The sequence below is a fragment of the Ambystoma mexicanum genome, chromosome 3p (assembly GCF_040938575.1).
Source record: "Ambystoma mexicanum isolate Mex_15411 chromosome 3p, UKY_AmexF1_1, whole genome shotgun sequence".
Classification (NCBI taxonomy): domain Eukaryota; kingdom Metazoa; phylum Chordata; class Amphibia; order Caudata; family Ambystomatidae; genus Ambystoma; species Ambystoma mexicanum.
In genome coordinates this window covers 945976919-945992602 of record NC_090925.1, presented here as the reverse complement: position 1 = coordinate 945992602, position 15684 = coordinate 945976919, and the positions used below count along the sequence as shown (strand labels likewise).

Sequence of the window (15684 nt, the reverse complement as noted above, 5' to 3'; positions counted from 1 at the left end):
GTACTTTTTCTCCTGGTGGCGTTCTTCTGGGGTTTATCGGATTCCACCGAAAACCAGAAACCCTAATTATAAATGATATCACCATATCTCACAACTGAAACCAAACCAACCTTGTGATTGCGCCCCAGCTTCATTATGATTCCTCTTAGGAGAGCACTAAGCAAATTTGTTTGCGTTGGTGTATGGTGCTCTGTCGACCAGCTATGCAAGATCCGCCGCTTCAAGGAGCAGAGCAGGGATAACAACCCCTTATCCCTGTCCGTACATTATTTCAGCATGACCTTCTATAGTGACTTTCTGGTGGAACCTGGTACGGTCTCCTTTAAGTACTTAACATGAAAGCTACTTAGTACTATAAAGGATCATTATATGGACAAATTCAGGTAGAGCAACAGCAGTTGAGCCAAGTGTCAAAATATTGTGGATGTTCTCAAGGTGTCCACTCAAGACATTGGTACTTGGGAGAGACAATGCCTCACCTGACGAGACTCCGTCCCGAGAGATCTTGGACATGGCCAAGGCATAAATTAGTTTAAAATAATTGGTTAGCATAGTTTGCTAATTAAAATATTCTTGATTCGCAAACAAACTCATTTGAATTGCAATGTTATACTAATATTTGTAATATTACCGGATGTTATTTGTACCCAAGACATAATATGAGACTTAATATGAGCAACAATACAACGGTTTAGTGTACCTCTGAGATAAAACGTTAGTGAGCTGAGTCAGGCCTTTTGTTAAAATTCTGCTAGTCCCAATGGTCAAGTAACTTTACCTACTTGACCTAAGGGAAATGCACACGACCCATGGCAACTGACACAAAATGTAAATGCCCTTTCTGTAAAGTGGTGCATGTCACCATAAACCCATTTTTTGTTGGCATACTACGGCCACACACAGGGTCAGCCATTCACTGTGAAACTTTTATTTGACAATTACTGTAAACAATGTACATGTTTTTTGAACATCCCCTGCAAATGGTACGTGTGTGGGGGAAAAAGACTTTGTAAGCCCTGGTTGAGTGCCTGTAAAATGTAAATGATGAGCTTCATGAGTGGACACAAATGGATACGGGGTCTGAAAACAGTTTGGCCAGCTCTCTTCCACAGATGCTAATGTATAATGCAATCAGAGAAAAGCAAGCTCTGGCGGCTAACTAGCGTGCATGGTATTGCAGTAGCTCTGTAGATGTACAGACTGGATGGAACTATTGATCACTACTTTGCTCAAGCATCTAGTTAACTTTGTGTATTCATTATGTAAGAGGAAATAAAGTCAGAGACTAAGCATAGTGGATGGCGTCGCAGGCAGAGAACAGGGTAAATGGTATAAAGCAACAGGGTGATGAGATAGAATGTCAAGCAGTAGGGGAATCAGCTCATAGATAGAGCACCAGTTGCACGGATGTATGCTCCCAGCAGGTTACAGAACCAGGTTTGCCATTTTAAAGCATTTGAGGTGAGATCAAGTACATTTTCCAAACTGTTCTCTCTGCAGTATGATGCATCTTCTGGAACAAAATGAAATATAGTTGACGCTGAGATTTAGATACACAAACCTAAACTTTCCTGTAAAGCATGGAGACTATGCAGTTTTACAGTAGCAATACTGTAATTATGCATTATGTAACAACTTAACATTTTAGGAATGGTGTTAGGAATGGAATTACATGACTATCTTTAAAAAAAAAAAAAAAAGGGAAAAGTAGTTGGCACATACTGTTATTTGCCAGGCAGGATATAGTTGGCTCAATAAAAATGTCTCTCTCCATTAGGCCCTTTGAACTAGTTCTGAACATAGAAAGGAGGGTGAAGAGATCGATGTGGGCAAAAGTTATGCAGTGCGAGATGTTTTCATTGAACAGCGTAAATTAAAAAGCTGGATTTGCTACACAATTCTGTTTAATCAGCAAACCTACAGAATTGCATAGCAAATTGCTATGCGACTGCTTATTTTATGCCTTGCGTGACTTAAAAACCCACCTGCTGAAACAAACCACCCCAAGGAAAGGACATACTATCTGCCATACCATTTTCCCCAAGCACCATCATGCTGGACGTGCTAAAGTTTGCGCTCCAGGACTTTAGAAACCAATATACTTCATGATGAGTGGTAGGATTTTGAACTTCTGGTTTGGGTATATGGGAGCTGTGAGGCACTGCATCCATAAATGTCTGAGCTGATCTATTTACTTAGGAAGTCCCAATACCCAATCTGCATCATGCTTTCTAATGTTTCACCATGTTACAATACCTTCAATGGGCAATACATTCTATTAAAATCACTGTTCGGACAAAGCTTGTTTTACCTGTCAAACTGGGTTTGCTAGGTCTCTTGCCATACCCGAAAATTAGTGTGTGGTAATTTTTTCTCAAGGTAGTTTAAACAATGAGAAGCATTGAAACAATTCCAGCACCTAAGATTTCAGGATGCCATTAAACATTACCTGAAGGACCTACCCCCTACTTCCATCCTTCAAGACCACCTTGACATCTACTTGCTCAGTGAAGCATTTGACAGTTTCTTTGCCTTTGTTAGGACAATTTTTACTTGTGCCTCCCCCACTCCTCCCATGTACACTTATTTTCCAAGAAAGGACCTGGGTCTCATTGCCAACAGTGGCTCACATGAACAAAACTAAGCGTATGAGGCTTATAAGACAAAGACAGTATAACTCCTAAAGTTTACTGGAGTTAATTTTCTGGACTTCAATGAATCACTTGGAACTGCAGAAAAGTGGGTTGAAAGACACCATGCATGCTTTTATTAATCTTTCTCCTAGCGCTGGCCAACGTGAGATTAATTGCCAATGGTAGTAATTATTTCTTGTTGGTATTCTACACTAAACAAATTACCACTTTACTGTTTCAAAGTTGCAGCCGTTTTTGGAATGGGGATCTTAGTTGGTGCATAGAGGATCTGCTGAAGATGTTTCTAATCACCTATTCTAGTCTATTAAATTGTGGCTTGTAAACTGGTTAATTAGCTGCAGAGTTTGGTAATGTATGGACGTTTCGATATGTGTTGTTATCTTGAACAAAACTTTATTTGTTTTTAGGAACACGAGATTGAAACTGCACATGGAGTTCTGCATGTAACCATGCGTGGCACTCCAAAAGGAAATCGACCAGTCATTCTCACCTACCACGATATTGGCCTAAACCGTAAGTGTGAGAATCTCTTTAGAATAATTCAGTCCAGGCTGCGATTGAATTGCTTTATGTAGCTTGGCGATTGTGGTCTTATGTTCTGTAATAAATAAACTACCAGTCATCAATGATGGGGAAAGTGAAATCCGCACTTTGGGTTTCTTTTAAAGGTTGAGTGGTACCCGATATGTCCTTCATTAACCTTCATGACCTGTGTCAATGCTACATAAGATGCACGCACATTTATAATACATTAAGGTGATCATTTGTGTGGGTGCATAGGGAATAGGTATAAATGGGGAAGTTCATCAGAAGCTGCTGATATAACTGATGTATTGAGTTATGAAATGGCAAAAGCACACATTTCAAGTATTTCTTCGGGTGAATGAAGTATTCTACCAGTGAAGGGCTGCATTGTACATCTTGTGCCTAAATCCAGCCCGTCTGTGCTGGTCCGTGCCTCCGATGGCCCAGGTGATATGTTCCCCTGTGTATGACCGCCCACGCTGGACTGGCTGTGCTACTCTAAGGAGCAGTTGCTGCAGGGGGCGCCCACATCCACCTCTTTACCTTGGGGTGGTCTGAAACTCGGTAAGGCCACATGCCCGAGCCGTCCTTACATATGTCCCTAGTATGCTCTTCAATGCCCCTTCCTTTACTGCTCACTCTGTCATAGTCCATGATCTCCTTGTTGACCATGTTCCGGATTTCATATGTCACAGAGACTTGGTTCAGTGAAGCATCAGGTCCTCTAATGGCCTGACTCCTTCCGCCCAATTTTTAAAATCTTTGCGCACCGCGCTCCTCCGCAGGCTGAGGGTGGCAATTATTTTTTAATCCTCTTATTCTGGGGTTTTACTTGCTTTTAGCCACAAGATAAAAATGTAAGCCATGTAATGCTTTGCAGTTTCTCCCACCCTTTGTATACATTTTCTACTAGTGTATTGTTTTGCAGGATCTGATCTGTCCTTTTGTGACGCTTTTATAGACCTGCCGGCCGACCTGCATTTTAGGCTTGCGCACCTTGTGATTCTAGGTGATTTCAATTTAAAAGTAAATGATCTGGCCAACTCAAAGACTCGAGGTTTTATCTCTGCTATGCATGCATGAGGTATTTTCTGCTCAGGGAATTACAAGTCCCACTCACAGGTTAGGCAATACCTCACACTGTATATTCTCCCAGCCCTTGGGGGTTACAGCTTTTCCACCCTTCCCAGTGCCATGGACTGATCATTTGATTATCCCTTTTTCTTGGGAGATTTCTTTGCAAGGCGCGGCTGGAATTTGGTTTTACCCTCTGATGTTTCCACACTTATGTGCCCAGCACCCAGGAACTGACCCCCCCCCCCCCCCCCCCCCGGATTTTGCAACTTTATCGGATACACTGACCATGGTCGCTGACTCTTGCCCCCCTGAAAACAGTTAGATCCTCCACTCGCCCTGCTCAGTCATGGTTTTCTGATGAGCTTCGGTTACTTCGCCTGAAGTGCCGTCAGGCTGAGCGTAGCTGGAGGCATCCTTATGACCCATTAGCTAAAAGTGTTCTGTCCTTGGTGACCGCTCGGTACCATAGGTCTGTCGCCGCTGCTAAGCAAGCCCACTATGCCACTATCTATCATTGGTGCTTCCATCAATCGTTCGAAGGATCTATTCAAAATTGTGCGCGGTCTGCCGTTGGCGCCTCCTGTGCCCCTTCTTCTGTCGGAGTAAGTCTGTGACTCTTTATCTATTTTCTTTGTTGAGAAAATCAACACAATTCGGGCTAATATTTTCCCTTCGCTCTCCCCACCTTCTTCTTGGAGCTTGCCTCTTCAATCAGGTTTGTCGTCTCCGGCTTCTCTGCCAGTCAGGTCTTGGTTCACTTTCCCATTTACTCCTCCACTGAATTATCAGTGGTGATTTCTCACTTAAAATCAGCCTCCGTAGGATTCTATCCCGCTGATGCTGATTAAAGACATTCTGCCCCAGATGGGCTATCTGTTCACTGATGCTGTTAACCTGTAATTTCACACTGGTCTTATCCCCTCATCTTCGAAACATGCAACAGTGATCCTGCTGTTGAAAAAGCCTTCTCTTGATTCTTCTGTTCTTCCTCATTGCCAGCCCATTTCTTTGTTACCTTTTCCTATGAATCTTTAGGAGCATTTGGTCTGTCCTTTACTTGTCTCTCTCTTTTTTTTTTCTTTTCTTCTTTTCACTCTTCACAATCTAGGTTCTGGGCCAGGGCGTGGGACAGAGTGTCTTGGTCTCTGTCGTGGACGATCTGGCTCAGTCCTTGGATGGAGGTGGTTTCAGCGCATTGCTGTTACTCGATCTCTCGGCTGCATTTTGACCATCCTGGTTTGGTTTTTGCCTTTTCTTACTGACCGTTGTCAAACTCTCTCTTCCACCTTTTCTGTCCTCTGCAACAGTCATCACTTGTGGTGTTCCTCAAGGGTCCTCCATTTCCCCGGTCATGTTCAACCTCTGACCAAGATTATCTTCTCTCACGTCCTCCCCTGCTACATATGCAATGACTTGTCCATCCTGGAAACAGCAGTTAGACTTCGGACTTGTCTGGAAGCTGTGAGAGACTGGATACGGGACAACTGGCTCAAGTTCAATTGGGACATGACCGAGTGCTGGGCCCTTCTTCTGCTTTGGCTCTTTGGACTTCTGGCCTCCTTCTCTTGGCCCTTGTCATTCTCCTGTCTCAGTTGTCTAGGACCTAGGGGTCAATTTCTCCCTCGGAATCTCAGGGGGGCTCCATTTGTCAACAGGGATACTTCCAACTCAAACTTCTGTGTCGGATGTTAATACCCATTACTCACAGGCGCATGTGGGTTCCGCTTTGGTGCCTTTGGCGATCCACTATTGTAACTCATAGTTTCTGGCTCAGCTGGCTTATATTATCCAGCGTCTCCAGGTCCTTCAGAACTCTGCAGCATGCCCGGCTGTGTCCACCCGCCCTGTCATGCTCACAGCTCTCCCATTCTTGGGGATCTCCATTGGCTCCCTGTTGCCAAGCGGATTAAGTTCAATGTCCTTTGTTTAGTTCATCGTGCCTTTTACAAACAGGGTGCAGAATATCTCCAGGCTAAATTCTGGCCTTTTATTCCCACTCGGGTGTTGCGCACGGCTAATGCCTGCCTTGGCTCAGTCCCTGCAGCGACATACTGCCACATTGGGGCCGTTCATTCTCGGTGGTGGCTGCCATTCTCTGGAACACTCTCCCACCGCCACTTAGGGCCAGTGTGCGACACTCTGCTTTCCATAAACTTCTGAAGACCGATCTGTTCTAAATGAGGTCTCTCCTATCACGCAGGAGCGCCAAGATGCCCTTGGGCGAACGTTTACGCTTTATACGTTTCAGCTACATTACATTGTGAACTCAACGGATAACATCAGGGAGGAGTGCTGAAATTTTCTCCAAAAGTACATGAGTTTGAGTACCAGATCTGCTCTTCCACATGGTGAAAGACTCAGCAGATTGCAATGAAATAACCTAGAAAGAGAAGATTCCCTCAGACTTAGCAGATAAGGACCTTGAGGCTTTTAGTCATTTTATTTATTGGTTATTTATAATGCGCCTATAAGTGTTTTGTGGCGCAACAACGCTAGGACGTGGTGGAACGGGGAGACAAAAGGAAGCTATTTTACTAGGCCTTGTGACATTCAGGTCATGCAATTGCAGTAACAAGAAGTACAGGGGCAGGGGAGTATGGGGATCTGCGAGAGGAGAGTGCAAGGGAAATTCAGGAGAACCGGGCCGGGGGAGAGGAGCAGGGGAAGGGGTGGGCCAAAAACTAAGTGGGATGAAGGGGACTGGAATGGTTCAAGGCCAGCCAGTCAAGTGCAGCCTGGGGGGGGGGGGGGGGGGGGGGGGGGAGGAGGAGGAGGAGGAGGACTACAACTTCTGGAGGTCTGGGAGGGGCAGGGAGGCCTCACAGAAGCAAGGCACCTACAGAGGAGAGAGATCTACCCCCACTCTCTGCTTGGAAAAACATCCGATCTGTGGAGAGTTAGAGCTGAACAACCGAAGGGCTCTAGCAGGGGGGTTATTTTGGGTGAGAGAGTTTGATGTATCCAGTTCCCAGGCTCCAGAAAGGCTTGTGGATGATGCAGAGGGCCTTGAACGTGATCCTTGCAGAAACCGGGAGACAGTGGGGAGATGCGCTGCCTGAGCTTAGCCAAGGATAAGTCTTGCAGTCCTATTCTGGATTAGCTGAAGGGGCCGGAGAGAGGAGTTGTGCAGATCAAGGAAGCGGCTGTTGCTGTAGTCAAGCCTGTAAAGAACCAGAGTTCTAGAGACATTGAGTATCCAGGGCAAAGTGAGGAAAGGGAGAATGCCTCTGAGGTAGTGCAGCTGAAAGTGGGCCTTCTTGGCAAGGTTCTAGATGTGAGGGGAGAAGGAAAGGGAGGAGTCGAAGAGGACACCAATGTTTTTAGCTTAACAGGAGGCAGAGGGGAAGGGGGAGCAGGGGTCCCAATGAGAAGCATCTGTCTTACTGGCATTAAGGCAGAGATCATTGCTAGTGCACCATGCCTGAAAAGCAGAGGCATTCAGGAATGAGCGAAGAGGAGAGTAGTTTCACACGATTAGTTAGGAGAGAAGGTGGAGATCAAATGGGCTAGAGGGGCCAAGTAGATTTAAAGAGTGGAGAGTGAGATGGAGGACAGAAAAGGGCCCAGTTGAACCTGTGCAGGTCAGTCTGAGAGGAAGGAAGTCAACCAGGCCAGAGCCAAGACTGTGATGCCAAGGGTGTCATGTGGTTGATTTATCAGGGTGGCATTATTGACCTTGTCGAAGGCAGAGGAAAGGTCAAGATGGATGGAAACTGAAGGAAAGCTGGAATGGAGATTATTAATGATGTCTTCACAGGTGTTCAGGAGAGCAGTTTCCGTGCCTCTGGCAGCTCTGAAACCAGATTGGTGGTTGTAGAGATAACCAACAGATTCGGTGTGGGAGAGAAGCTGGGAGATGGCCATCTTCTTCAAGAGTTTGCGCAAGTAGGGGGTAATAGAGAAAGGGTGTTAGTTGGCTGGACAGCAAGGGTTGACTGAAGGCTTTTTTTTAGGAGGTGGTGAACAAAGGAGTGCTTGAGGAGTGAGGGGAATGATCCAGTGGCAAAGGAGTGATTTCAGAAATCGACCAAGGCAGGAGCAAGGGAGCCCATGTTGTCCTTGATGGTTCTGTAGGAGCAGCGGAGCACCTGTTGGGATGATACTTTCATAGAGCGTACTCGTCTAGCAACCTAATCGGGTGTTATGGGAGAAAGGGGGCAGTGGGTGGGAGGATGGGGCAAGGGAGAGGGGTGAGGAGTAGAAGAGAGGATGTCCTAAATTTTGGACATGAAGTGAGAAGCCACTTCCGCTCAGCCATTGTACACGTTTCAGAGCGGCCAGGACAGTTGTACCAGGATTTGCACTTAGAGGCCTGTTTCATGCGGATCCTCATGGCCGGGGCAATGATGTCCACAGTGTTGGAAATGGAGAAATGAAGGTTGGTGATTGCTGTGTCGGGGTGAGACAGTGGGAGGAGTAGGAGGTAGGATGAAAGTGGAGGGAAATGCGGCAACTGACACTTGCTTCATCAGTGGAATGACGGAGAAGGAGGCTGGCAGAGTGGAGGTTTAGCCGGGGACCTGAGGAGGTAATTGTCATTGGGTATTTATAACGCGCCTAATACCCAGAGGTTTCGAAGCGTGGAGCCGTGGATCGGACCAGTGTTGTTCCGCGTCGGCTGATATCTAGTCATAGCATTGAATGCCAAAGCATCGAATTCCTTAATAAGCGTTAAAAAAAGCATCTAATGCAGTTTCTTTTTAAAGGTAAAGGGTTTATTTTAATTGTATTGGGTTTTTAAAGGTTAAAAAAGGGTCTATTAGGGGGGAACCCCCCCCCATTAAAACAAGAGAAAAAATGCATTTGATGCTTTTTTTTTTTTTAAAGATGGTAAGGCATTCGATGCTTTGACATTTGATGCTATGACTATAAACCTGTCGGCTTGTTTCCAAGGCGAGTGTTTGCCACTGAGCTATCCTCTAGGTCCAGGTGAGAAGACTGGAGAGCATGATCCGACCAGGATTGAGGAGTAATGAGATGGTTGGAGATGGGGGAAGTTTAAGGAGATCAGATCCAAGGCGCGACCGGCTGAGTGCGAAGGGGAGAATGGAGAGTGAAAGACACCGAATCGTTAACCTGCTCTCTCGGTGCCTTCCGTTGCCGATTGCTAGACACGCGTGTCGAGTCATGGCTGGGGCTGATGTGCTTAGTGGGAGTGGTGTGGGTTGCGCTTTTGCCGCCGGGTGTTGTCGGAGGTTGCAGAAGTGCCCAGAGGCTGCATTAGGGGAGTTGAATATTAAAGTCTCCAAGGAGGAGACATTTGGAGGTGGTCCGGGGAGAAGTGTTGAGGTCAGCCCATTCAGAGAGGAAGAGGGAGACCTGGCCAGGGGGTCTGTAGATGGTGGCCAGTGTTAGAGGCCAGGGGAGACATCAAGCCTGCAGACAAGACATTTCGAAAGAGGAATAGGCCTGAGGGGGTATGATGGTAGTGGGGACCCACTCAGGGAAGATGAGTACCACTCTGCCCCTGGACCGGTTAGGCCTGGGTTTAGAGTGGATCTTGTAGCTCTGTGAATAGCTGGCAGTGAACCATGTCTCTGTGAGAGCGAGGACATCAAGGTAAAGGTCCTCAAGGAGGTGGCAGATGTCAGAGGAGGGTTTGACGGCAGAGCAAGAGTTAAGGGTATGTAAGTGTAGCAAGTTGCTACTTTGAAGGACTTCCGAGGAGGGGTACAGGGGCTTGGTACACCAGACGGGGGTGGCAGAGGAGCCAGAGGGAAGACATTCGGTATATGCTGTGGTATTGCCAGGATCACTTGACCGTTTAGGCCCACACTGTATACAGGTAAGCCTAAAATGCCGATTTATGCAAGCTAATGAGGAGTTCTTTAATCAAGCACTTTCCTTGAGCATTTATCTGCTGACCAGGCTGAAGTTTGAGCTTGTATTGTCTGTTGTAGGCTTTTAACTTAAAAGTTAAGACAAATTCAACGAACTGGTCCACTCCATTGTACCAAAATGGAAGTGATGGAACACACACTGATTAGGCTACTTGCTGCTAGCCTTTGCTTGATGGGGGCATGTAGCTGTTTGTGTGGTGTGTGTTAGGCAGAAACCTGTGCAGTTCCCTTAGGGACCACTGCAAAAGATTTAGGACTACAGGTGGTTGGCAGTAAACCCAATTGGTAGCAGTCTGTACCACCCAGATTTACCTGGTAGCTGTGGCTGAGCAGTCAGACTTCTCTCAAGATGAGTTAGGCAGTATATAGAGTATACACAATAGGGACAGAGATACAGTAGCACAGGCAAACAATGACGAGAGCTTTGGTGTAAAAGTATATAATTATTTATTTAAAGATTACACTAGCACACAGAGGTAAGTAAATTCAACACACAGTCACTATTATACTTATACAACCCTGAGTACTTATTAGACAAGTCCTAGTGAGAAACGCCACTTATTTTCAGACCGAGGTGAGCGCTTAACCTAAGATGGCACTCTAATAAATTATTTAAAAAGGGAAGGAAAAAGGCAGAGTTATGAAAGCACACAAATCTCAATACTTTTCAAAGAACCACAGTGAGGCAGGTTAGGCAAAGTCTACTGGAGAGCAAGGAAGTTCAAATGCCAGGCCCACTCTTAGAGCAAGCGAAATGTGTCCAGGATCACACAGTGGGGTTATGCCCAAAGAGTCTTTGTAGATAGTTCACAAAAGATTGAGATCAAGTCAGGAAAAGTTAGTTAACAGGCCCCAGGCTAACCCAGGTTAGAAAGTCGAGGATTTACTGTCACCCCGAACGATCTTTCGCAAGGGAAGCCAGGAGGGACACAGTACCTGAAAATGGGAAGAACGCTCCAGCGGGGGCAGTTGTTCCTGGCAGCGGGTGCAAGTCGGTGTTTCGTCCAGACGAAGAGGAGGGCTCGTCGTGGAGGAAAGCTGAAGATCGTTGCACTGCCAGGGAAGAAACCAGCCGCAGAGTTTCCCGGTTACAAGGTACCACCCTTTTCTTTGTGGTAGTGGTAAACCGTGGTATTCCGGTTGCCGGGGTGCTTGGCACAGGCAAGGCGGCCACGAGATGGTCCAGGAAGGCGAAAAGACTGGCAAACTGGTTACCCCCACCAGTCAAAGGAAGAAGACTCTCTGGGCTGGAGATCTCCTCTGTCATCGGGAAAAGTGGTGAGACGGTTCAGCAGGGCTCCACCGGTGGTGTCGTCGTTGCAGGTCGGCCCGACTTCTCCCTCCTCAGATTCTTTAGGTCCTGTGGCGACGTCTGAAGTTCCAGTCCCCAAAGCCCTGCTTTTATGCAGAAAACCCCCATTCATTCAGCCTAGCTGTCACTCAAACATGCTAAGTGGTGAGACGGCGGCTCACCACTTGGGCCAATCACACAAGAGTGCGACTTGAGTTGCTGAGGCAACTCAGTCCACGGTGCCTAAACCCCCTCCCACACCCCCTGTGGTACCCAGACAGAGTGGCACCACTTTTGGAGGCTTCTGTGGAGAAGCCCGCCAAAAAGTGGAACAAAGGGCTCAACTTGGGTTGGAGTCACAGAAGCGAACACAAACGCCAATTTGGAACCAAGTTTCGGCAAAAAATACCAACCGGTGAATTTATATTAATTTAATAAACCGGCAGTATGTTCGAGGCTATATTAAAAAGTGGTAGCCTCGAACAATGGGAAAATCCCATAGGAATATCTTCACGGTCTAATATAAAAAGTAGTATCCACTGCCACCAGCCAAAACTCGGTCGGGGGGGACTGGACAGTGCCCCCTCGAACAACAGACCCCGGGGCAATCGAATTGCCCCGACCAGTACGTCCACAATATGATGGTTTGTACTGGTTCTGTTCACAATTTAAGACTAGTAAAGCCAATGGTGACTTTACATGCCCTGGGAAACTGTAGTCAGTCCCAGGGTATGGAGTCTATGTTTGGGGGTCGCTACGACACCCCTGGGTTACGGCACGGAGGGTGCTGTGTAACCCACATACCAAAAACACATGAAGCCCTATGGGGTAAAGGACCCCATAGCCCATAAAACACATACAAAGTCAAAGGAACACCTCAAATCATGTCTAAGAGTGGGAGGAAAAGAGTCTCACTCTTAGCAGGAGAAAAAATAAACCCCAAAAATCCAGCAAAGCTGCTGGGGGACTCACTAGGTTTGGGAAATTAGCCTTTACAGAGAATTCTCCATAACAGTGTGACTGAAAACAATGGAATTGTTACATAAAAAGCAAATGTACTCCTATGTCCCGTTCAATTTCCCTCTATTATATGGGCGTCTGCACAGGAACGTGACAAACATTTATTTGCCTGCCAAGGAACAATTCACTTTTAAATTTTAGAGCGTACGGGGGTGCTGCTATGGGCGTGAAGCACACTATGCAAGTGCCGCCATCTCACCTTATCCACTTTTTCCAAGCGGACGTTAACGGACTATTTTAGCTGCGCAATAGCTTTACCCAGTTTCTTTTGAATCTTTATTCAGCTGACCTTTAGTGCCTAGTCTGTCTCCTTCCCCGTCCTCCCTCACCCAGCATACGTCGGTTGCCGTCAGATTCGGCAGATGTGATTCCTGTAAATGCTTTTTCCCGGCATCTGATCCCCATGCACTCTGGAGTGCTTGGGGGCTGATGACAGTGGGATGCATCATGCACGCATGGCCTGTGAAGTTCTGTTGCCAAGGTCTCTGAAGAACAGGCTCTCCAGGTAGTGCAAAATATTCTCCAGGCCCCCACCAGATCAACTGAAAGCCTTTGGATGTCAGAGTTTAAGGTCACATGAATAGGTTGTGTTCTTTCCTAGAGCACCCCAGCAGGGGGGATTCCAGCCCAAGGAGTTCCGTTGTTGGGAGGGGTCCAGTGGATGTTCATACTGGACCCCGTTTAGAGGCTCCCAGGGTGCTGAGGGATCAACACTCTACCAGGACAGGCGCCAAGGTGCCTATGGAGGTATTCTTCCTTTCCTCTCCTTCCCCCAGAAGCTGTCTCCAGAACCCTGGTCCTCTCTAAGCTGAACTACTGTAACAGCCTCTATCTAAATCTGCCTGCCTCCACTCTCCGCCCTCTCCAACTTGTCCAGAACAGGACTGCAAGACTTGTCCTTGGCCTCAAGCCCAGGGATCGTATCTCTCCAGGACTGAAATCTCTGTACTGGCTCCCAGTGGCTGCAAGGATTAAGCTCAAAACCCTCTGCATTGTCCACAAGGCCTTCTCGGGTCTGGGGCCGCAATACCTTCAACTCTCTCTCCTTAAATATCTTCCTTCTCTAGCTCTTCGCTCATCTGACTCCAATTCCCTCAGGGTCAGTCGCTTCTCCAAGCAACGAGTTGGTGGCAGATCATTCTCTTCGGCAGTGGCCTCTCTGGAACAGCCTTCCTGCCTCCCTGAAACTTGGAGAACCATCGCCAGTTCCAGAAACACCTCAAAACCTTCCTCTTTGCTTCTGCTTTCTCTCCTCCCCTCCCCTGCGGAATTCCTGACTGAAACTGCACTGGTTACCTGGCCACCCTTTCTGATCTCTGGCCCAGGCCCTGTCAATTGCCCTCCTGCCCTGCCTCCCTGGCAACCCCTGCACTTGGGGACCGTTGTTCTGTATCCCTTCAGTCCTCCTACCAGCACTTATGTCTGCACTTCCTTGCACTTGCCACTAGCTGGCTGTATTATTTGTCTTATTTATTCCACTTTGCCATGTACTGCACTTTCCACTCTCCCTTCCCCCACGCACTTTTCCTTTCCCCCCTTCCCATGCACTTGCGCAATCTGAATGATACCTGGCCTAGTAGGATCGTTGTCTGTCCTCCCTCTGTTCTCCCCCCCCCCCTTGCCTCGTCGCACCTTGAAACACTTGTGTATAGGCGTGTTACAAACGCCATATATCATATCATATCATAGGCTCTGGCACCAGACAAACGTCTGAGGGCTAACAAGTCCTGCTATTGGGCGGAAGCTGAAGGGGCACCGAAGTACAGGCTACCAGTGTTGTCAGTAAATGCATTGCCCTGAGCTCTAAAACCATGTGTTTGGCACCTGAGGACTCTCCCAGGCATAGCAGTTGGGACCCTGCGTGGACACTTTTCTGTGCATTCCTGTCGACAAACCAAAAGGAAACAAAATAGTGGCAAAGCAGTATCTCAACGCCATTGCTGAGGAATAGTCCTGTATGGTTCATCTTGGGAATGGGCTGATCAATTGGGCAGACGGGTCATGCTCTTTAGCACAATCTCCCTTAAGAAACAGACCCTTTCTGAAGCAGGAATTGGTCACCACTTGCACCGTGCTTCACTGCTTATCCTTCCCTAGCCACTTTGCGGTATGCATATACAACTCACCAGTCCAGACAGGCACCCAGTATACCCAATTAATCTATGTGGAACCCTACTATAGCTGCTCGTGCTTCACAAATGGCAGAAGTAAAGATTATTTTCAGTTTTATGAGGCTGATGCAATCTCAGAAAATGGCCTTTGATGAAGGAAGTCCTCCCCCATATGCAACTATAGCCGTTGCCACCGCCTTCAGTCACAACTTCCATCTCAGTCACTCTGCCTCTGAAAGAGCCATTTCGAGGGGATTGGGTCCTCCGACATATTCCATATTCATGACAGTAATCACCACAGCTGTGCTGCTTCAGAAAATCTTTCGGCGTCTGTGTCCTGCGTCGATGACATCGATACGCCGCCCTCGAGGACCTCCTCCGACAGCCGACGTCACTGGATGTTATAAGTAGGACGCATGACGCCCCTAGCCTCAGTTCCGTTTTTTCTGCAAACGTGTTCGCTTTGGAGATCTCGGCGCGCCTCGACTCTTTGGAGTTTATTTCGGTTCTTCGAACCTGTTCGGTTGTAAGAAGTTTTCAAGATGTCTTTCTCTTCTTCCACCCCGCGTCCGGGCTTCAAGAAATGTGGGGACTGCGGGTCCAACATGTCGGTGACGGACTCGCAAGATGCCTGCCTCCGGTGCCCACGACGCGGATGATTGTGTCGACTGCCAGTCACTTACGTCCAAAGCCTTGCGGGAGCGCAAGAAGAAACTGTCGGTCGGTAAGGTGTCCAAGCCCCGGATGTCGAGGTCCACTGAGTTTTCGACGGACAATTCGAGGGGCGACTCTCTGGATCTTCGATGTAAGTCTAGGAGGTCTCGGTCCCAGAGTGGGTCCCGCCACTCCTCTTCGACGCACTCCCGGAAGCGCAGTTATCGGTCGCCTTCCCCGTCCTCGTCCGAGTACTCCACCCGTCGGCGGGTAGTTTATCCCACCAAGCATTCGACTCCGGAGGAATGAGCTTCCTTTGGTAAGAAAATGCTGGCGATTCTTGAATCGCAGGGCACCGGTCTGTCCGCGCCTCCGAGTGGAGTCGGGCGTGACCATACTAGAGACACCGCTCGTACGCCTTCAGGCTCTGGTGATCGTCACGGTTCGCGGGAAAGGTCCCGCTCGGACAAAGGGAATCTTTCTATTCATGCCCGTTCCAGTTCCCGGTCCTC

At 47.7% G+C, this 15684-nt stretch overlaps 1 protein-coding gene across 5 annotated transcripts in view; it reads left to right on the top strand.

Moving 5' to 3' along the window:
- NDRG3 (NDRG family member 3) overlaps nt 1-15684 on the top strand; it is a 1445730-nt gene that overhangs the window by 277067 nt on the left and 1152979 nt on the right. For all 5 annotated transcript variants that reach the window (XM_069652255.1, XM_069652253.1, XM_069652252.1 and 2 more), the window contains exon 4: nt 3062-3167. In XM_069652255.1, the coding sequence (XP_069508356.1) occupies nt 3062-3167 (106 nt within the window). The remainder of the gene's footprint in view (nt 1-3061; nt 3168-15684) is intronic.